Here is a 23,250-nt window from a genome sequence, read left to right on the forward strand (position 1 = left end):
CTACAATCCTCGACACTTCCTTCTTCCCTACGCCCTACTACTCCTCATCATTATCAGCTCAGTTCTCATCCCGTGTGGCCAGATGCCGTATTCTTGCCCGTCTCAACACAGAAGCGTGCCAGCAAGACCGAAAAAGTCGCTACGATTCGAAGCATCGCGTGGTCTCTTTTCGTCCTGGTGTGACGAAGTACTGCTTTATACACCACTGCGCACCCCTGGCCTTCGTGATAAAATTCAGCGCCGCTATCTTGGTCCCTACAAGGTCATCAAACAAACTTCCCCAGTAAACTACCAAGTAACACCTGATGATCCCCCAGCCGACCGACGCCACCGTGGAACTGAAATTGTTCATGTATCTCGCTTGAAGCCGTTTGTGCGCCGCGGTACATCGGTTGGTTAGGAGCGGCCAGGCTGGCCCCTTCCGACCCCCCGGCCAGATTGTGTGAGCCCTCCACAGATCTTTTATTTGTACATACCATGATCTTCTTCTTCCTCTTGTGCATACCATCATCATCGTCCCGCGGCGCCGGCTCCGGCACGCGCTTGGGTTTTTGTCTCCATCAGATTAAACGGACACGGCATACCTTGCCTTGCCTTCATGACCTTGCCGTCTGGACCATGCTTTCACAATATACTAGTTCTTTTGGCGAGCGATATGTACCTTTTGTAAAATGAGTGCCCAAATCCGACATAATGCCATTAACAACTGAGCCACAACTTGGAGACAAATGTGCTTGTTGATTTCGTCATAAAAAAAACCGTTGCTCACAAAAACAAGAACGTTTAAGAAAGTATTGTAAAGGCAGATTGACACTGTTGCATCGCCTCTACATAACAGAGTAACAGACTGATCGCATGTCGCTTTTTTTTACACAGTCGCCATGTTCACTGAGCAAGCTATAGCATCACTTATTGGAGGAGCCTGCATTTGGGCGTAATATACTTGATTCGCTAATAATCTTGGTTTGGACAGCCTATGAAGAAAGTGTCAAAACACTGACAAAATGAAAGAGCCAAATCATGCACTTCTTTAGGAGCACCGAAGAAAGCATTCAGCATCAATTGTTTTCTCTTCGTGATGTGAGGTGGGCAGGCAATGACTTATCATTGTTCTGCGTATTTCTTAGCGGTTCTTAACATGTTGAATATCAGCGCATTCACTCTTTTGCTTTACAATTGCAGATCAACGGCACTATTAATCAAGATGAACTAGTAGCAGACAATGCCGCCATAAAAGAATCCTTCAAGGTGAGCTTTGTCTTAAAATAGTGACTTCATATTTTGTTGCCATTATTCGTCGAAAGCACAAGGTTGTGGTGGTGAAAGCTATTTACTAGCGCACGAGCTAGCGTAAATGAATGGACAAAAAGGACAGAAAGACCGCGCGATAGGTGTTCGCATAACTAGACGTTTTTTAGTAAGAGAATACTGTTTCATCAAATGGGCACAAGCTACCACCGGCCTGGTGTTCGGCTTCCTAGGAAGCTTGTCTTATCATGCTTGTCCTTTTGAATCCTATCACTGTGGTGCTTGAGTGGACAGTTCGATATGAGCTATCTAACTTGTCCGCCGTAGCAAAGTACCCAAGCAATTTGTCAGTGGAAAGTTGAAAAGATGGCTTGCGCTACTATTATAATTGCTTGTTAAAAAAATTAAACATCTATGACTTCCAGCGAGAGCCCGCGCTGTCGCCTATCAAACACACCGGCTGTTTTCTGCATGCCCTCGTCGCCAGACACTGATCATGCACTTCCACGCGTAGCAGAATCCATGAATAATATGATTAATAAATTATCATTGTTATTAATAATAATAATAATAATAATAAAAATAATCATATAATTCATTCACTGGAAAGGAGAGGCTCATTATCTGTCACACTTGTTTCTGTGCGTCAACAAATCCGGGGACACGATGTGGACACTTGCGCCGAGACTAGCGACTAGAGCTGCTCGTGTCAGCTTGGCGCGCCTCAACTGTCCTAGCTGCATTCCGCGTCACCGGTGGTAACAATACGTCCCAAACACGATGGTTCCCTACATATAAACAAAGTGTTTCAAGGTATTTTCATTGTTTCAGAATGTATCTAATAGCCGTCCTTTCGAAAAAAAAGTTAGATGAAAACCTTTTAGGGCAGATTCCAATTCATTAAAGGTCATTTAAAAAAGGCACAGATATATGTACATGCCTTTCCACCTCGGAATCGTTCGGAGAGGAATAGCAAGGAATTAAAATGGGTATCGGAGCACGGCAATCGGTAGGTGAATATGTTTACTTAGGACAGGTATTAAATGCAGTTCCGGAGCATGAAAAGGAAATAAACAAGTAAGGGCGGGATGGAGCTCATCTGGCTTTTACTCTCATATTATGGCTCTCAGCTCACTTGTATCGCTGAAAAGGAAAGTCTAGTTGCATCTTAGCTGTACTCACCTATGAGGCTAAAACTTGTAGGGCTCTACTTACGTTTAGGACAACGGAGAGGGCTATGGAACAAAAAATGGTAGGGAAACATTAAGAGATAGGAGGCATGCACAGTTGGTGAGAGCAGTAAGTCGAGTTAATGACATTCTAGACGAAATCAAGAATTGGGCATGGGCAGGGCATGAGTAGATAGCCGATGTTCGAAAATAGTAAAAAATTGGATATAAAGAAAACAAAAAAAGCAGAGGGAAGCAGAAGGTCAGGTGCATAGATAACATTAAATTTTCAGGAGTCAAGTGGACGCAGCTAGCACAGAACCGGATTAATTGGAGGGTGTTTGGGAGAGGCCTTTGCCCTGCAGTAGGTATAATCCGGCTTATTATATTGATGATGATATATGGGTCCAGAGGAGTCAGCACTGGCTTCCTGCATCGGGTAACAGCGTAGCCCCTAGAAGGTATTTTTCCGTATTTTTCTCGTTTGACCGCACATTTTTGTTCGCTGCTCTTCCCTCTTAGTTTCCATATGATTTGAACAAAATTGTAGCTAAGTACATGTCCAACTTGTCGTCGCCTGCCTCCATTAGTTCACTAGTTATCTCGTTTGTATCTTTCAGCCCTCCATAAACGACAAATCTCAAACGACATCACAATCCAACGAAAACAAACTGCCTACCGTTGAAAAAATGGCGCGACGAATACACTTGCCGCTTCCTTTGTCCGCAACAGCGCCTTATGTTTGTAAAAGTAGAGGATTTTTGGGCCATCTGTGACCTGTCAAGTTTCTTTGGATAAAGGGCTGACTGAGTGAAGGCTTAGAGTATTTTCTTAATTTAACCGCGTCCATGATATGACGAAAAGTGTGACTGACGATGAGAATGAAATAGGATCACCGTCTGCCTTAAGCCGATGACAGAGGAAACATGGCTATGGGAACACACTTGGTATTGTAATGAATTGTTTTCCTATAAACCAGATATGTATTAAGCGAGCAGTCTCTTACGGTTGTTTTGAGGCAACAAGCAGAAAAGGGTAAAATGTGATCAAATAACTACGCATAAAGGATATACGATAGGTTACAGCTGACAAAGATTGAGCGACTTGAGTTGACACACAACCATCAGTGTTAACTAGGGCCTCCAATAAGCCCACCGGCGAATCGCAAGATTTGCCGGTGGGCTGCACTACGCACTGCCATGTGCGCCCACTCTGTGTGCGTTCGCTTACATCATGCACGTTGGTCTCGGGATATTGGTAAACAAATGACTGATTACATCGAAGTGCACGAACGATCTATCGCGTCAAAACGGCGAAAATATACCGGTATAATAAAGCATAAAGCATTGGGCGGAGGGGATATTAGAAGGGATATTAGTCGAAAGTAGATACAATCGGAGCTGTTAGACGATTAGCAGTAGGTGCCCATGGCAAAACTGCAAACAATAGGGAGCTTGCACGAAACGCTGAAAGCGCCATTTTCCTTCCTTCCTCCTTCTCCGTCTCCTCCTTCCTTCCCTCCTTCTCTTTCCTTTCTCCTTTTCCTTCTTATAGATTCTATGGCTGCTGTCTCTAAGAATTTTTGCTGCTGGAAGTCTTCAAATAATTTTATTTTCGAGACGATTGCGCATTTATCAACGATCTGAAAGTTTGCAAACAGACGCCGCTTCTTTCGATGGCCGCGGGCGCCGCCACTATTCGCATACACCCGAATTTCGACCAATAAAGACCGCCGTTTTTTATGGGCCATATCGGAAGTTTAGCAACTGGTAGTATTGAAAGGACAGAACACTGGCCAAAATATGTCATGATATTATGGTGGAGATGAAATGACCTTGCCTTAAACACTACAGATCGAGCACTGAAATATCAAAGAAAAGTGGCTTTACAATTTTAATTTGCTTACGAAAATCGCATAAATACAACCGAGGTGCTATCTATCGGAGAGCCCTATTTCAGTGCAGTACCCCACGTGAATACATGTCTGCAAAATATCGCTGATTTTCGCAACTGCACACTGTTCTTTTTCTTCTAGTAGTGCTTGTCCTAATTTATTATATTTTGCTCTGTCTCCAGTGCGTCCTTAAAGGGACACTAAAGAGAAAACTGAAGTGGTCTTTTATCAATAGAATGCCAATTCCTGATTACAAAAAATTCCACTCTAACTGAAAACAGAGCTGTTATAAGGTAGTCAAGAGGAAGAACAGAAATACAGGTATCGCCGCCACAGCCGAAACTCGCAACTACAATTCACGTGACGCGCTAAGGATCCCGGAGGCTGACAAGTGCGAATTACGTTGCCCGTTTGAATGCGGTCGTAGGTTTTGTCTTGAATATATTAACACGCTTTTGTCATACGTAAACGACGGCGCAAAGACAACGTAAACGTTGCAAGGCAAATACAAAAATATTCATGTAGGCGCCACAGGCGCCCACTTCAGTTTCGGTTATGTTTCGGCTCACGCATTTCGTGCGCACTCGGATAGTTTCAAGTTTGGATCTGCAGTGCCTGAATTACGAGCTTGGAGTAGCAGATGCGCCTGGCTCGTTCACATTTGAGCATTCGGAGGCGCGAGCGAGCGAAATCCACAGCCGCCAACACGTTTCTTCGTTCACACTTCTGAGCTAACATATCGCCGCCGTCGCCCCTTCGACTGCGAGCTCCCGTTAACCCTGACCTGACCGCTCGGCTGCAGCTACGTACACCACGAAAAGCATACATATGCTATGTACCGAAGGAAAAACGCATTATCATTCAATTGTTTACTAAATCATGGCACATCTGACCAACATACTGCGGCAACAAGACCTTCAACGTGCTATTTGCAGGCATCGTAAAGAAAAGGGGCATACTTGCCACTCATACCAAGGAGAGCGTCGATATATTGGGCTGGTCGCCTGGCGAAAAAAAGGACCTCGGGTAAAAAGTAAACACTAAAAATAACGAAGCACCACAAATACATTTCAAAAGGTAAAACAAAAATGGATTTGTAGACGAAAAGAACCGTCACTAACAGTTGGAATCGAACACGCCACTGCTTCCTCCGTAACGGTTGGCGCTACCTGCTCGACTAGGCCGCGCCACGGGAACCCAGGAAATAAAAACATTATTCTTGATCTTATTCTTATTTCTGCGTTTTATGTCAAGGCTGCATTTACAATAGAACATGTTTCTGCTGACGGTTTAAAAATTACAACTTCTTGACCATCGGAGCAGGCTGCCTGCTCTCACGACTGCTCTCTTAGTCTTATATCTCGCGTACATGTCGTGATATCTATTACTGAGACGTATAATTTTCGTAAAGTTTTAGCTTGAACTGTACAAGCACTACCAGTTTTGTATTTACTAATAATGTTTTTGCGGATTTCTTAGCCAAGATAATATATATAGTATCTATTATTTATGTACCCATTTTGATTCAAGGATGCCACGCACTTACTCGAACCACTCACTTCCCTTACGGACGATGTGCGTGCCAGCGTGAATTGTGTAAAGGCCTTTATTATTTTGCGAGGCTCAAATTGACTGTGTACTGTTTTTTTTTTTTAATTCGTGCAGTAAGTAACGAAACCTCCAACTAAACATAAAAGCGCATGCGCTACGTATTCCCCCGGCAGCCTCACCTGGCAGTCCAGAGCCGTTTTCGCTGTGGCGCCTACAGAGCATATAGACAAAAGTAATTTTGAAAAGGAATTAAGTTACATTACTAATTACCTTGCTGAACATCACAGAAAAGTATTGAAATTACATTACTCATTACTGCTCCTCAAAAGTAATGAATTTACATTTAAATTACTTTCTAGTTTTCAACAGCACAACAGGCACCTCTACACATGGACTTCACCGAACGGTCTGTACAGGAATCAGATTGATTATATTCTTTGCCGGAAGAGATGGAGAAGCGCTGTATAAGCAGTAAAAACAAGGCCTAGGGCCGATTGTGGCACCCATCATCAGCTTCCTGTTGCCAAATTTAAGCTCAGCTTCAAGAAAACGCACAAAACTAGAAGGCCTTTCAGGTATGATCTGGATCAAATTCCATGAGAATATGCTGTGGAAGTGAGGATTCGATTTCAAGAATTAGATCTAGAAGACAGAGAGCCTGAAGAGATTTGGACTGATGTTCGTGATATAATAAAAAGCTGCTACTAAGGTAGCTCCAAAGCAAAAGAAATGCAAGAAAGCGAACTGTTTATCTGAAGAGGCTTTGCGAACAGCTGAGGAAAGGAGGATGGCAAACGTTATGGGGGAAAGAGAAAGATAAAAGGTTCTCAATTCGGATTTTCAGAAAATAGCAACGAGAGATAAGAATGCCTTCCTGAACATACCTTGCCAAGCAGTTGAGGACAACAGCCAATTAAGGAACACAAAAGCTCTGTATACAGAGCTCTTGTCAAAAAGACAATCAAAGATATCAGAACAAGCTTCTGTGCTAAGCTGGGCGGGGTAAAGGACAAACGAGGCAGGGACCTCACTGAAGCCTCAGAGATAAAGAAGAGGTTGCAGGAATACACAGAAGAACTGTACAAAAAGGACCCGGATGTGCAAACCCAACATAAGACGATTACTGACCTTGAGCAACGCATCCTGAAGAGTGAAGTTGAATGGGCCTTAGCCAGCCTTGCTAAGAGCAAAGCTAGCGGAATTGACGGCACTCCTCCTGAGTTGCTTCAAAACCTCTACCATGACGCTGTTAATGTTCTGTATACATTATGTCAGCAAAGTTGGACAACCCTGCAGAGGCCCCAGGATTGGAGGAGGTCAGTTTACATCCCCATTCGAAAGAAAAGCAGTGCGAAAGATTGTTCAAACTACCGCACGATCGCGCTTATTTCGCATGCTAGCAAGGTGACGTAGAAAATCCTCCAAGGTAGGCTGCAGCAGTATGTGGATCGGGAGCTTCTGGACGTGCAAGCTGGGTATCGCAAGGGCAGAGGAACTAGAGACCAGATTGCCAACCTTCGCTGGATTATGGAAAAAGCAAGAGCGTTCCAGAAACCCATCTACCGCTGCTTTATTGATTATGCGAAAGCGTTTGACTGCGTAGATCACAGTAGATTGTGGCAAGCTCTCCACGAGATTGGAGTTCCAATTCACCTCATCTGTCTCCTCAGGAACCTGTATGAAGGGCAAGAGGCCACAGTCAGAACTGGGCATGGTGTTACTGATTGGTTTCCAATTGAGCAAGGAGTGAGACAAGGCTGCATACTGTGGCTCTGCGTATTTACTATATGTTGAGTGCATCGTGAGGAAGGCCGGTCTGGACGAGTCTTCAGCTGGAGTGAAGATTGCTGGGAAACGTATCAACAACCTTATATATGCGGATGATACCACTTTAATGGCAGAAAATGAAGTGGAACTCAAGGACTTCTGATGCGCGTACAAGAAGAGAGTGAGAAGTTTGGGTTTAAACTGAACATTGACAGGCCGCCATTGGAAACTGACCCTGGCAAAGTTTAACGCTGGAACTCTAGCAAGTGAAGCTAGTTTAGCAGTGCTGTTAGAGGAACTAGAGGGTTTGAAATGGGATATCATAGGGCTTAGTGGGGTTAGGAGGCCCAATGAGGCATATACTGTACTGAAGGATGGGCATGTACTATGTTATCGAGGTTTACCAGAGAGGCGACAACTAGGTGTAGGTTTCCTTGTGAATAAGTATGTTGCGGGCAATATAGATGAATTCTATAGCATTAATAAGAGGGTGGCAGGCATCGTTATTAGGCTTAATAAGCGATATAAACTGAAGTTTGTACAGGCCTATGCACCTACATGTAGTTATGATGACCAGGCAGTTGAAAGCTTCTACGAAGATGTAGAATCGGCAATGCGAGAAGTAAAGACGCAGTACACTGTGCTAATGGGCGACTTCAATGCCAAGGTAGGGAAAAAGCAGGCAGGAGACCAGGCAGTAAATGACTATTGCATTGGTTCTAGGAATAGCAGGGGGTAGTTACTAGTTGAGTTTGCAGAGCGCAATAACTTAAGAATCATGAATAACTTCTTCAGCAAACGGAAGAACCGGAAATGGACATCGAAACGTCCTAACGGGGAGACTAAAAATGAAATTGACTTCATAATGTGTTCAACCCCCGCCATTATGCAAGATGTAGAGGTAATCGGGAAAGTGCGATGCAGTGACCACAGGATGGTGAGGTCCCGAATTAGCCTAAATTTCAAGAACGAACGCAACAAATTAGTAAGAAAGAAACCCATCAACGAACTAGCGGTTAGAAGGAGGGCAGAAGAGTTCAGGATCTCGCTACAGAATAGATATTCAGCTCTAAACGAGAATGGCGACAATACCCTAGAAGCAATGAACAATAATTTCAGAGATATCATTACTGAATGTGCGGTAGAAGTAGGCAGTAGGATAGCTATAGAGAGGATACCGGTAAGCTGTCTAAGGAGACGAAAGATTTGATTCGGAAACGCCAGAGTATGAAAGCTTCCAATCCAACAGACCAGATTGAATTGGCTGAGATATCAAAGCTAATCAATAAGCGCAAGGTGGCCGATATAAGTAAGTATAACATGGAGAAAATTGAGCATGCTGTAAAGAACGAGGGAAGCCTTAAAGCGGTAAAGAAGAAATTGGGCATATGCAAAACCCAGATGTATGCGATAAGGGACAAGGAGGGCAACGTCATCACGAATATGGACAAGATAGTCAAAGTAGCCGAGGAGGTCTACACAGATCTCTACAGTAGCCAAAGTAGTCAGGACCGTAAGGAGTTTGGCGGTAGGGAAAAACAGTCGGACGTTCCACTAGTTACGAAGGACGAGGTCAAGAAAGCATTAGAAAGTATGAAAAGGGGGAAATCAGCTGGAGAGGATCAGATAACTACAGATATGCTGAAGGACGGTGGGATATCTTGTTAGAAAAGCTGGCCACCCTTTATACGCAGTGCCTGGTGTCATCGACGATACCGGAACCATGGAAGAATGCAAACATTATCCTCATCCATAAGAAAGGGGACTCTAAGGACCTTAAAAATTACAGACCAATCAGCTTACTGTCTGTTACGTATAAGGTATTTACTAAGGTATTCGATAATTGAATCAGGACAACCTTAGACTGCAATCAAGCAAAGGATCAAGCAGGTTTTTGGAAACGGTGCTCTACTATCGATCATATCCATACCATCAATCAGGTGATAGAAAAATGCTCGGAATATAACCAGCCCTTATACATAGCATTCATTGATTACGAAAAAGCATTTTACTCAGTTGAAACCTCGGCGGAGATGCAGGCATTGCGAAATCATGGGGTAGACGAGTCGTACGTGAAAGTTCTGGATGATATATATAGTGGCTGCACAGCAACCATAGTTCTGCATAAAGAAAGTAACAAAATTCCCATAAAGAAAGTTGTTAGGCAAGGAGACACAATCTCCCCAGTACTATTCACAGCTTGCTTAGAGGAAGTATTCAGAGACTTGGAATGGGAGCAGTTAGGGATAAGGGTAGATGGAGAATACCTCAGTAATCTGCGATTTGCTGATGACATTGCCTTGCTAAGCAACTCGGGGGATGAACTGCAAATAATGATTGGTGACCCAGACGGGAAAAGTAAAAAGGTAGGCTTGAAAATCAATATGCAGAAGACTAAGGTAATGTTCAACAGCCTCGGAAAGCAACCGCAGTTTACATTAGGTAGCGAAGTACTGGAAGTAGTAGGCGAATATGTCTTCTTAGGACAGGTAGTAACCGCAGATACGGACCATGAAAAGGAAATAACAAGAATAAGATTGGGATGGAGCGCATTTGGCAAGCACTCGCAGATTATGACTAGCAGCTTACCGGTATCGCTACAGAGGAAATTATATAACAGTTGCATCTTACCTGTACTCATCATGGGGTTGAAACGTGGAGGCTAACCAAGAGAGTTCTACTTAAGTTGAGGAGAACCTTGAGGGCTATGGAACGAGAAATGGTAGGGGTAACATTAGGAGATAGGAAGCGTGCAGAGTGGGTCAGAGAAATAACTCAGGTTACCGACATTCTAGTGAAAATTAGGGAGACGAAATGGGCATGGGCAGGACATGTAGTGCAAAGAGAGGATAACCGACGGTCGCTTAGGGTAACAAACTGGATTCCAAGGGAAGGAAAGCGTAGCAGGGGGCGGCAGAAAGTTTGGTGGGCGGATGAGGTTAAGAAGTTAGCAGAGGTCAAATGGATGCAGCTAGCAGAGAACCGGGCTAAGTGGAGAAATATGGGAGAGGCCTTCGCCATGCAGTGGGTATAGGCAGGCTGATGATGATTATGATGATGATGAAGAAGACAAAGATCATGGCGTCTTGCCCTATCATGTCCTGGAGGATCAAGGGACAAGAAGTGGAAGCTGTGACCGATTTTCTCTTCTTGGGCTTCAAGATTACTCCGGAAAGAGACTGCAGTCATAAAATTAGGAGACGACTGCTTCTGGGAAAGACAGCCATGGCTAGCCTTGACCGCCTAGTAAAGAGCAGAGACATTAGATTGCTAACCAAGATCCGTATAACTCGTGCTATCGTCTTTCCAGATGTGATGTATGGATGCGAGAGTTGGACTGTGAAGAAGGCTGACCGCCGAATAATTGACTGATTTGAATTATGGTGCTGGCGGAGACTTTTGAGAGTTCCTTGGACAGCCAGAAGATGAAATCAGTCGATATTGTCGACCATAAACCCTGACTGCTCACTGGAGGGCCAAATTCTAAAGTTAAAGCTCAGCTACTTTGGTCATCTGATGATAAGGGAGAAGTCGCTGGAGAAAGATTTGATGTTGGGAAAGATTGAGGTTCACTGGAGAAGGGGTTGGCAGCGAACGCGATGGTTAGATGGCATACTCTAGGCGCTGCAAATTAAGGTATGTGATGTTAGAAAGATAGTGAGAGACCGTAAAGCTTGGCGTGATATGGTCCATAGGGTCACGAAGAGTCGGACACGACTGAATGACTGAACTGAACTACACTAGTTTTCATCCTTGCAAAAAGTAAGTAAAACTAGTGAACAAAACAACATGTTCTCCAGACACGAAGCACGCACATTATTTCGTCTTCCCCCCCAATTGCGTACCGGAGAAATATTTTCCCTCTTTCCTCAAGCGCTTGACGTTACAAAAGTTATACAACCGCTAAAAAACAACAACCCAGCGTCTTGCTGTCTCGGAGCCGTTTCCGCCCTTTGAAGGCCCAGAAGAAGTTAGGTTATTTATTGCTTCGGTAGGCCCAAGAATCATCGGCACCTTGCGCTCAGTAATGCTCACGCCACGGCAGCTCAAGGCATGGACCCTTCTGCCTGCCTACCCCGTCCTAACCCTCCCTTGCCCCGTGGTGAAGAGTGTAACCAGGCACCAGTGTGCCCTAGACGACGCAACACGCCGCGCTTTAAACTAGTTTTTAAATCCGGCCTTCTTGCACCACCTGTCCCTTCGGCATTTCTTTGACGCCTTGTATCGCGTAGCTTGGAGAAAGGTGGCCATGGGATAGCCGCACTGTCAACTACTATACACAGGTCTTCGACGCAATGTTCTGTGCAATGCTGTCCCCTTTTGCCGATCCGTAGCGCTGGCTTCGACTTGCCGCACATCATTGCTTCTTTCGCAACCCTCTATTTTGTTTTCTATTGAAGGAGTAGTGATGCATTTAAGTAAACGTTATTTCGAAATGAATTATATACTTTGCTGCGAAATTACTACCAAAAGTAATTCATTACATTACTAAATTAGCAAAGAGAAAAAAAATTCATTAAATATGAATTACCCTGAAAAACATTAGTTACAGTAATTTTATTACTGTGATTTAATTACTGCCATGTCTGCTACAGAGTGTACTACAGCGCTCTCAAAAGGACAGCGCCCAGTTTACCAACCGCTTTCTGGTCTATATAAGTGTGCGCAAGTTCAGGCATACGATATACCCCAGTCTTAAGACGTTCAGACGTGCTTATGTGTGCTAAATCTCCAACCATCTATTTTTCATTGAGTGACATAAGCTGCGCAGACTAAGTGTCAATGCTATCTCCTGACCAGTGCCTGTGGAACGAAGTATAGTAGTTGGGAATAAAGGGTAATGGAGATTACCACTGTAATTTCGGATTCGCTGATGATATTTGCCTGCTGAGTAAACAGGTAACGAATTCCAAAGAAGGGATAATGTCGTCGTCAGTTAAAGCATAATGGTAGGCCTAAATTGCATGCAGCAGATTTAAATCTATGTTCAATAGCCTCGGAAAGGAATATCTCTTTTCAATAGATAGCAAGGAACTGGAAATGCTAAGGCAATTCGTATACTTAGAGCAGGTAGCGAAGTGGAGAAGCTAGAGGAATAACACTCGGATGAATCAACAGTGGCAGGTATTCTCAGATTATAAATGGTGGGTTACCTATATCCCTGAAGAGGCAAGTATATAACAGCTATATATTACCGGTACTCACTTATATTGCATTATTGTGGAGGCCTGTGAAAAGGGTTGTATTCAAATTGAGAATAAACCTGTAGAACAAAAACTGGTACATCAAATGTTAAGAGACAGGAAGCGTGCTGAGTTGGAGAAAGACGGGAAGTAATGACATTCTAGTCGAAACCAAAAAGAAAACATGGCCGTAGGCACAGGTGTAGGCGAAGGCAGTATAACCGATCGCCTCTACTAGTAACAGATTCGACTTCCAGAGAACGCAAACGTAGCAGGAAGCGGAAGAGAGGTTGGCGCATGAGATAGGAATTGTGCGCGGATGAAAGCAACTGACAGGAAACCGGATTAAATTCACGGATATCGGAGGGGTATGCCCTGCAGTGGATGTAGTCCTACTGCCCATGATAATCAAGTGCAATCATGCATCCTCTAGAATCTTTTTGCTATTGCGCATTTTGTTCGGCTTTCTGAATGTCTGCTCACAGTGGATTACTGATATTTCAGGCTTACCGTGTCTACATGACAAAGTACGAAGAGTACTACAAGATGGTTGTTGTTCCTGGAATGGAAATGTACAACCAGGATCAGATATTTTTCATCGCATACGCTATGGTGAGCTTCATATTGTCAGTTCCAGAAGCAAGTCCAGATGTTTGAGCTTTAAAAGAGGTCTTGCTTCTTAAGAACAAGGGATACCAATAACAATTTAAATATTTTGCCATGATCGGTGTTAACACCTACGCAAGAAAATAATCAACTTTTGATGTTCTACAGAATGTTCGAATAAAACACAATAGTATATTGCTTTGGTTTGGTTTAGTTTAAGAATTTAGCATACGCCGTAGTGGAGGACTCCGGATATTGCGACCAGCTGGGGTTCTTTAACGTGCACTGACATCTCACATCACACGGGCGCTTTGCTTTTCGCCCCCGTCGAAAAGTGGCCGCCACGGCCGGGATTTGATCCTGCATCCTTGGGCACAGTAGTCTAGCACCCTAACCAGTGCACCACCACTGCGGTGCAATATCAAATTGGATCATGATGAATACGAGGGCGCAAACGGAACGTAGACACAATGATATTGGCTTAAGCAGCTTCCACTTATATGCACTGTAGTAGGTCAGCGCTCCTCTTTAGTCACCATTGTCAAGCAGTGCAGTCTCTGTAGCGAGTGTAAACTGCTATATAGATGGTTTATAAAGCATTATGCTCAGAACAAGGTCCTGAGGCAAGATGTTGAGTAAGTATTCCATATAAAAAACATCTGCTCATCAGTATTTGAAAAGCGTGTGTGAATAAATATGCAGAACACATTTCTATGGATAGATTATCGACTTTATACTGATATGGGAACGCGAAATAAAAATTTAACTTCAAGTTCCACCTGGACACATCCCATTATTCTGGGACATAAAAAGACTTAAACACTCTGTAAATGAATATCAAAAATGAATCCTTTCAATAAACATGGAATGCGCGAGGGCATCAAACAACGTAATCACAATAAAGTACTCCTATCTCACTCTGATCGAGAGGAATTGTCTTGGAGTGTAAAAAGCCACAGTTTATATTACGAATCAGAATAATCTCTATTGCACGACACAGCAAGGCAAAGTAATTTGGCTCGACAAGCAGCTATCCCGACCATATTGTATGTAGTTAGTGCCTAGGGAAAAGTTGCGGTTTCGAAGCGTAGCTGTTGCAACCAGAGTGACTTGAAATGCAGTCTCAAACAGTGCTAAAGGAGCCTGTTTTGCTAAATAGTGGTACTCTACCAGCAAAATGCTCTTTCCTCGGCCTCCTTTTCTTTTCACAAATATCCGTTCTTAAAGTCGGTTGAACTTGATTTTTGTACACTGTAATACTGTTATTTCGTAATCTTAGTTCTTAGTTCTATGACAGCCGCTTTCTTATCTCGCTTCCTTTGGCCGAGATACACCTTGTGCCACATTTGACACTGCTAACCTTTGCATCCTTCCAGACCATGTGCGAGAAGGTACGCCGCCGGGCGTTCTACTATGATCTCTACCCGACCAGGCTTGTACCGAATCACCACAGGTGATTGGCTCTTTTCTCCTACGTCCTCTTGAAAGGAAAAGAAGCCGCAGTGCAGTTATTCGCTCATCTGTAATCTATGTTGTCGTCTACGTCCTTACGCAAGGATATCTTCTCTTGCGCTTCTCTGCTGCCCGTGTGGTTGGGGGCAGGGCTCCTCAAGCTGTTTTGCCAGCTTTTTTCCTGTTCTCCATGAAAACTTTTGTTTGCAGAATAAATTTAAATTTGAGTTTGAATTTGAATATTGCGCGAGAAAGCAAAAAATATTTATAGAAAAACTTAAATTGTACGTTTTACCCCAAATGTTTCCACACACTAAATTTGATGCCCTCATAAAAAGAATAAAGCTTCCGATTCTGGAAACCTATCCTTAGCGCGAATTGTCAAAATGTAGTGGTTCATTTAGGCCAAGAGGTGTACGCGGGCTGTTAATATATTGTAAGGTAACGCGAAGGTCGGACTTGGGGAATCAGGCTTTATTACAGACCTGAAGCCTTGGTCGCACACTGCAGCCAAACACACTCCGCGATGACGATGGGTATCTACAAGAGGGAGCAGGATGAAGATGAAGCAGCACGTTCAGCAGTGTGGAAGATGAAGCGCCACACAGTGCTCACACTATTTCGCCCGCGCAGTTCAAGCGGCCAGCCTGGCCGCAATTAGTCCGCAGGAATGCGCCGAACAAAAGGTTTCATACGTGAAACGTGGACAACTTCAGTGCCACGGTAACGACAGTCCGGAGGAGGGTAAACAGGGGAGACGCGATAGTTGACCGGGGAGGTTTTTGCAAGAACTGTGTAAGGACCAATGTAACGGTGCTGTAACTTGTCACAAAGGCCAGGAGTGCGTAATGGGGTCCAAAGTAACACCTCGTCGCCGGGACGGAACGAAACTTGGCGATGGGTTGCATCATAGCGGTACTTGCGGTCTTCCTGGCTAGCTTCCGTGTTGACGCGAGCAAGCCGGCGTGATTTGGCCACTCGGGAAAGGAACTGGTCAGGAAGAGAGGATGAGGAACTGGCATGTGTAGAAAGAAAAGAGGCGTCAAGAAAGGTGGCGGGAGAACGGCCGTAAACGAGGAAAAACGGGGTGTAACCTGTGGTCCGCTGTACAGCCGTATTGTAGGCGAACGTAACAAAAGGAAGTATTACGTCCCAGTTTCGGTGGTCCTGGTCGACATACATAGACAACATGTCAGAAAGCGTGCGGTGGAACCGCTCAGTCAACCCATTGGTCTGCGGGTGATAGCTGGAGGTCAATTTGTGATGTGTGGTTGAGGCTTCAATAACTTCGGCTACAATCTTCGACAGAAATGTCCGACCACGATCGCTGAGAAGCACTTGAGGGGCCCCATGGCGCAGTACGAGCGATTCCAAAAAGAAGGTCGCGACCTCATGTGCTGAGCCATTAGGCAGGGAAGCGGTCTCAGCGTAGCGTGTTAGGTGGTCGACGGCGGTGACGATCCAGCGATTACCTCGTGCGGACAATGGAAGTGGCCCGTATAAGTCAATGCCAACAACGGCAAAAGGAGTAGCAGGGCAAGGTAGCGGCTGTAGTAGGCCAGCAGGAGGAGAAGTGGGCCGTTTGCGGCGCTGACATGGCAGACAAGAGGCGACGTATTTTGCCACACTTGAGGCGAGGCCTGGCCAGAAGAAACGGGCTTTCACGCGGTGGTAAGTTTTATGAAAGCCTAAGTGACCGGCTGTAGCATCATCGTGGAAAGCCGCCAGGATACGGGTGCGAAGCGCTCTCGGAATAACGGGGACCCAACGGGTGCCTTCGGAGCAATAAATATAACGGGAGAGCACGCCGTTGTCAAGTTTGAACTTTTGGAGTTGCCTGCGCATCCTAGCGGTAGGAGGGTGAGAAGCACCGGTGAGAAGGTTGATTAGGGAAATACAGTAGGGATCTGCTCGCTGGTTTGAAATAATGGCGTAGCGATCTGGAGCAGCGGCAAGAGTAGCACAGGTTAAGGTTGGGGCTCTGGACGACATTGGGACGTCGAGGGTGCACGCAGGAAGGCTCGAGGAAGCACTAGGTGGCGATTCTGATAGCGGGCAGCGGGAAAGAGCATCGGCATCTCGATGTTTGCGTCCCGATTTGAATATGACATCAAAGTGGTACTCCTGCAAACGCAGAATCCAACGGCCCAGGCGTCCAGTCAAATTTTTGAGGGTTGATAACCAGCACAGAGCGTGGTGATCGGTAACGATCGTGAAATGGCGGCCGTAGAGGTAGGGGCGGAATTTCTGAACTGCCCAAACGACGGCTAGGCACTCTTGCTCAGTGATGGTGTAGTTGCGTTCCGCTAGTGTTAGAGTTCGACTGGCAAACGCAATTACCTTTTCCCGAGAAGCGGTATCACGTTGCAGAAGTATGGCGCCGATACCGAGGCTGCTGGCATCGGTGTGAAGAATGGTGGCAGCAGTGTCGTCGAAGTGAGCGAGAACAGGGTCCGAAGTGAGGGCATTCTTTAGGGTTTGGAAAGCTTTTTCGCATTCTTCGGACCAATTGAAAGTAGTACGGTCTGTAAGGAGGCGGTGCAGCGGTGCAGCAATGGTAGCGAAATTTCGAATGAAACGGCGAAAGTACGAAGACAGGCCAAGGAAACTGTGTAGTTCCTTAGTCCGCTGAGGGCGTGCAAAGTTCAAAACTGCAGCAAGCTTGTCAGGGTCGGGTCGAATGCCATCGCGGCTGACGAGGTGGCCCAGGATCTTGATTTCTTTCTTGGCGAAATTACACTTTTTTGTGTTCAGCTGGAGACCGGCGGATGCCAGGCACGTTAATACTTGATCAAGGCGGCATAAATGATCAGAAAAAGTCGCAGAGAAAATAACTATGTCGTCCAGGTAGCACAAGCATGTTTTCCACTTAAGTCCTCTAAGAACAGTGTCAATCATGCGCTCAAACGTAGCGGGGGCATTACAAAGTCCAAAAGGCATGACATTGAATTCGTAAAGCCCATCGGGAGTAGCGAATGCTGTTTTTTCTTTGTCGGCTTCGTGCATCGGTATCTGCCAGTAACCGGAACGCAAATCCAAAGTGGAGAAATATTCGGCGCCCTGAAGACAGTCGAGGGAGTCGTCAATTCGTGGCATAGGGTAAACATCTTTTCGAGTGACTTTGTTAAGTGCGCGGTAATCAACGCAAAAACGCACGGACCCATCCTTTTTTTTGACCAAGACGACCGGAGATGACCAGGGGCTAGCTGATGGCCGAATAATGTCTCGCCGGAGCATATCATTCACATTATCTTCTATGATTTTACGTTCTGATAAGGAAACACGGTAAGGGCGGCGGCTAACAATAGAAGTACCTTCTGTAATAATGCGGTGCTGTGCAGAAGACGTTCGGCCCAAGGTCGGAGAAGTGACATCAAAGGAGGCTTGGTGTTTTCGAAGTAATTCCTGCAAAGCTTGGCGGTGAGTCGCAGGAAGGTCAGGATTGATGGTGCCAAAGAGAACACAGAGAGAAGCATCGGAAGAAGCTGCTGGTGAGGAAGAGGGGGCGGTAAGGGTGGTGAGGGACACCGGGTGAATGTCCAGGACACAAGGAAAACATGTCCCTTTAGTCAGCACAATGGGCTCTGGGGAAGTGTTCGAAGCAGCGACAAGCGCTGTGCCATGCTCAAACCGAACAAGACTTGGTGGTAGCGCGATTCCGCGGGTCAGATGGCGATCAGAAGGCACGATTAGCACATCTCCGTCATCAATGTCAGCAGAAGTAAGCGCGACAAGTTGTTCGCATCCAGGGGGCAACACTGAGTTAGTAGCGGCAAGCAGGCGATAACGGGGCTCGGGATGTTCAGAAGACGGATCGCTCTCGTTCATGTAAATGATCCTGTCGCGACACGAAATGCTGGCTGATGCGGCAGACAGAAAATCCCAGCCTAAAATAATTGGGTGAGCGCACGGTGACATCACGGCAAATTGTACATGGTGGCGGACACCGTCAACAAAAACTCGCACAGTACACTTAGCAGAAGGCCGAATTATTGCACCATTAGCTCCACGGAGTTCAGGTCCATCATAAGGCGTTTTCACTTTTCGCAAGCGGGAGCACAAGTCAGTGTGTATCACAGAAACAGCGGCGCCCGTGTCAACCAAAGCTTCAACAGATAATCCTTCAACCCGCACTAAAATAATATTCCAGGGACGTTCCGGAGGATTTTTGGGATGGCCGAAGAGTGCAGTTTTCCCTCCTAAAACTGCAGTGGTCAGTTTTCCGACAGGCGGGGGGTCGTCAGAGAAGCTTGACGGAGAGGCGAGGCTGAACGGCGAAAAGGCGAAAGAGAATGGCGTCTTGAAGGCCTGTAACCAGCAGGCGGAGCGGGGCTTTCTGGCGGGGGTGATGAACGTCGGGGATAATCGGGGAATGAACGGTGGTTAGAGCCGGAAAAGCGAGGAGGGTAGTCTGCTTCAAATGATTCGTAGCCGCGGCGTTCATTCTGGAGCCTGCGACGACAGAAGCGGGAAATATGGCCTCGGTACCCGCAGTAATAACACACAGGGCGGGCTGAGCGCCAGTTGGGGTAGTATGTCGGCGCTGCGGCAGGTGGTGCCAATGCAGCGACATGAGCAGTGGTAGGCGCCGGTGGCGTAGGCGCTCCAACTGCGGGCGGCAAGGACGTGATCTGGGCGTACGTTGGCACCTGACAAATGGTAGGAGCGACCGATGTTGGCGGGGAATAGGTCATTGAGGCCAGCTCTTCTTTAACAATGCTACGCAGGCCGGCACTTGAATTATGTGGCTCAGATGCAGGGCGGCACAAATTACCTTGAGCCGAGAGCTCTTCACGAATTAATTCGCGAATAAGCACACGGAGGTCAGCTTCGGCAGTGAAACCAAATGAAGTGGGATCAGGCTGCAGGCGTATTGACTGTAGTTCGTCAAGGCGTTGACAAGTGGATATGATGGCATCGATTGTGGTAGGGTTCTGCACGGCCAGGGCGTTGTAGGCGAGTGGCCCAATACCTTTAAGGACGTGCCGAACCCGCTCGGCCTCTGGCATTGTGTCATTGATGCGCCGACAAAGTGAAAGTACATCTTCTATATAAGAGGTGTAGGTCTCATTAGGCCGCTGAAGTCGGGCTTCTAGCTTCTTCTTGGCGGACTCCGTGCGAACAGTAGGAGCGCAGAAAATCTGGCGTAACTTTTGTTTAAAGGTAGCCCAGTCCGGAATCGTCGACTCATGATTTAGAAACCACGTTTTGGCCACATCCGTCAAATAAAAGGACACATTAATTAATTTAAGAGAATCGTCCCATCGGTTGAAAGCACTGACCCGGTCGTAGCTGTCGAGCCAGTCATCAGCGTCGTCGCCGCGGAGACCGGCGAACATCTGCGGGTCGCGCTGACGGCTACTGACAGTCCAAGTGGCAAGGGGAGCTGGAGTCGAGTTGGTAGCAGCCGGAATAGCGGAGTGGCCTTCTTGTGTCATGACGATGGTGGTCGGGGTCAAACGGCGGCCAGAACGAAGCTCCAGGTGGATGCAGGTGACGAAGCAGCGGGGAAATCAAGGCGCACCTCCACCACGTGTAAGGTAACGCGAAGGTCGGACTTGGGGAATCAGGCTTTATTACAGACCTGAAGCCTTGGTCGCACACTGCAGCCAAACACACTCCGCGATGACGATGGGTATCTACAAGAGGGAGCAGGATGAAGATGAAGCAGCACGTTCAGCAGTGTGGAAGATGAAGCGCCACACAGTGCTCACAATATCTACAAATAAATCTATTGCTAGGAAGAAACGAAAACAGGCCAAATAAATTATTGCAGAGGCTTCTCTAATGACAAAACAGGATATACACATATCTTCTGCGGCGATTATAGCGCTTTACTGGGAGATGCATGATTTTTTTATTTGATGTGCTCTGTGCGCCTCTTTTTTACACGCAAATGTTGTGGATTTTCTGGCTTCTTAAACGAAAAAAATATCTATATTGTAGAATTTATTTTTGTATTTTATGTGAGACTGGTTAGATAAAAAATCATCGCCTTAACAGTCTCCTAGCTATGAGAAAAACGTGTAGGAAAAAATACAGACGCGATTTTGTATGAACATTTTGACGCCAACATTCCTTGCGGAGGGTTCAAAGCGGTCACATACCATTTCGCTTGCTATTTAGCTTCCATCTAATAGACACTTCAAAAGCTAGGTTGGGGCAGGGATTCCAATCGGTTATATGTGTACCTTCAGCTGTATGCCGATTATTGCAAGTGTAGGTTTCTACCGAGAAGCTAGACAGATGCTGTGCATTCCTTTTCCCGAATAGCAAATTAAACTAAAATTATAAATTCTTTTTATCTTCCAGAAAGAAAAGGCGTAATAAAAATGCTATCATGTCTAGTCTAAAGGCTAGCGTAAGCGTTCTCATAGTTTCTCATTTTTCAACTAGTACTATCACTGGTGTTTTTTTTTTTCTCTCTTAAGGGCCTGTAACTAGCAGTACAAAAATTGAGAAAGATTTAAAATTTTTGCAGCATTTTCAAAACTTCAGTATTTGACGTGAAATTAGTTGAGGCCTTCTTTAGAACGGATATTATGTCGTGTCCTTCTAAAGGAATACAATAAATAGAACAATGTGAATGGAATAACCTACCACTGATTTCTCTCTTGAATCATTTACAACAGTAATATCACTACAATACGAGCAATCTCTATATATATCGGCATAAATTGGTTTGTTTGCTTGTGGGGTTTATTGTCCCAAAGCAACTCAGGCTATAAGAGACGCTGTAGTGGAGTACTGCGGAAATATCTACCACCTGGGGTTCTTTAAGGTGCACCGACATCGCACAGCACACGGACTCCTTGCTTTTCGCCTCCAGCAAAAAGCGGTCGCCGAGGCCGGCTTTCGATCCCGCGTAGCAGTAGTTGAGCGCCGTAACCACTGCGCCACCCCGGCGGGGCATACCGGCATAAATTGCCTAGTATGATATTTAAAAGCAGGCTTTGCAGTCTGGACTACATAGCGCAGTAGAAAGATGAGACGATTCGTTCATTGCCTCTACAAAAATATTTACGATTTCTAAGCTTTTTTTGAATGTTTGCAAACCTACGGCTGATGATTATTAATAAAATGGCGTGGTCAGATGAGTTCTCTTTGCTTGAATCTACAAAGTCAATTTACGCAATTTATGTATATATGTTGAGAGCCCCAAAATAAACACTTGGTGCATTGATAGTTTCGTCTTCAGGCTGTGTACTCTGCCTGTGAATAAACTTGTCAATAATTCCGACGTAGCCTTTGATGCGGCAAGGATGCGGTAAAGTGCAGATGCATTGTTAGAATCTAAAATGTGAGTGCACATAGCTTCTTGGTGCTAACGTTTCCTGCTTTGTTTTTCAGGACAAACCTTGCCTTGATGAACTTCGACCGATTCTCAGTTGCCTTCGATTGCCCACTTGGCTCGCCTATGAATCCCGAGCTGAAATGCGACGTGTACTAGGAAGATTGGCCTATAGAACAGATTTATCTCGACGGTGTTTGGAATAATACCGTATTCTTCCTCTTCGGTGTTTGTGTATTCCTGGATTTTTATTTTTTATTTGCCTGTTTTTAAACGCAAATAGTTCAGCCATATAAACAACTAATTACATTTGGAATGCTTAAATATGTGCAGTCGTAAGACATGTTTTCTATGCATGAAACAAGATGTAATATGCACTACCAGATTCGTAAGCTCTATTTCTCTTCTTGCTGCATATGAGATCTTTATAGATTGGGGCGAAAAACATTGTTCGGCCCTTCAATAACGGGTTTAGTTTAGTAATTGCTTAGATTAGAATGCTAATAATATGTCAGAGGCCATAGTCATGGCTACTAAAGCAGAAATGAATACTAATAAATATGCCACTGAAAAGCAGCTGGCGCATTGCATAAATGCATAGTATTATATCATGCGAGGCACATTATAGACGCTCATGACTCCTTTTCAAGGGTTCAGCTTCTTTTTACTAACAATGCTACGATAATTATTTGGTAGTTGCCTAGCTCTAGTTTTATGTATTGTAGTACCATTGAGTTAACCTAAGCAAAGCTTTGTTTAGCTTTTAGCATGTCGAGAATACAGAAAATGGCAATGCTCAACGGGGTTGGCACCGAATGAAAGATGGAGCCAGGCCCTTTCTAGGTAAGCTTTGTTAGTAATCGTGCCGCTCACATTCCAAAAACGGCACGAGGCGTGATGAAGTTTTAGGAAAGACAATATTTACTACACATTCTGACATAGGCGCGGCAGAGGAAGCGTTTTCGCCTCGCTGGCGATGTGGTAGAAGGTCATGCGTCCTTACTGCAGGAGATAAAAGACGTCAAAGAAACGCAGGCAGCAAGTGAGAAGGAGGTACGTCTGCTTAGTGCTAACGTCGCGAATTTAGAG

General features: G+C 45.3%; 1 protein-coding gene across 1 annotated transcript in view; it reads left to right on the plus strand.

Annotated features, from left to right (window-relative positions):
* Positions 1 to 22,320, plus strand: part of LOC146209852 (neprilysin-21-like) — a 45,937-nt gene extending 23,617 nt beyond the window's left edge. The window contains exons 3-6 of the mRNA XM_084587461.1: positions 1,183 to 1,248; positions 13,317 to 13,424; positions 14,795 to 14,871; positions 22,221 to 22,320. Coding sequence (XP_084443587.1) covers positions 1,183 to 1,248; positions 13,317 to 13,424; positions 14,795 to 14,871; positions 22,221 to 22,320 — 351 coding nt within the window. The remainder of the gene's footprint in view (positions 1 to 1,182; positions 1,249 to 13,316; positions 13,425 to 14,794; positions 14,872 to 22,220) is intronic.
* The last annotated feature ends 930 nt before the right edge of the window (positions 22,321 to 23,250 follow it).

This window comes from Amblyomma maculatum, chromosome 1, assembly GCF_055883805.1.
Source record: "Amblyomma maculatum isolate TAMU_Amacu chromosome 1, ASM5588380v1, whole genome shotgun sequence".
In the NCBI taxonomy this organism is placed as follows: Eukaryota; Metazoa; Arthropoda; class Arachnida; order Ixodida; family Ixodidae; genus Amblyomma; species Amblyomma maculatum.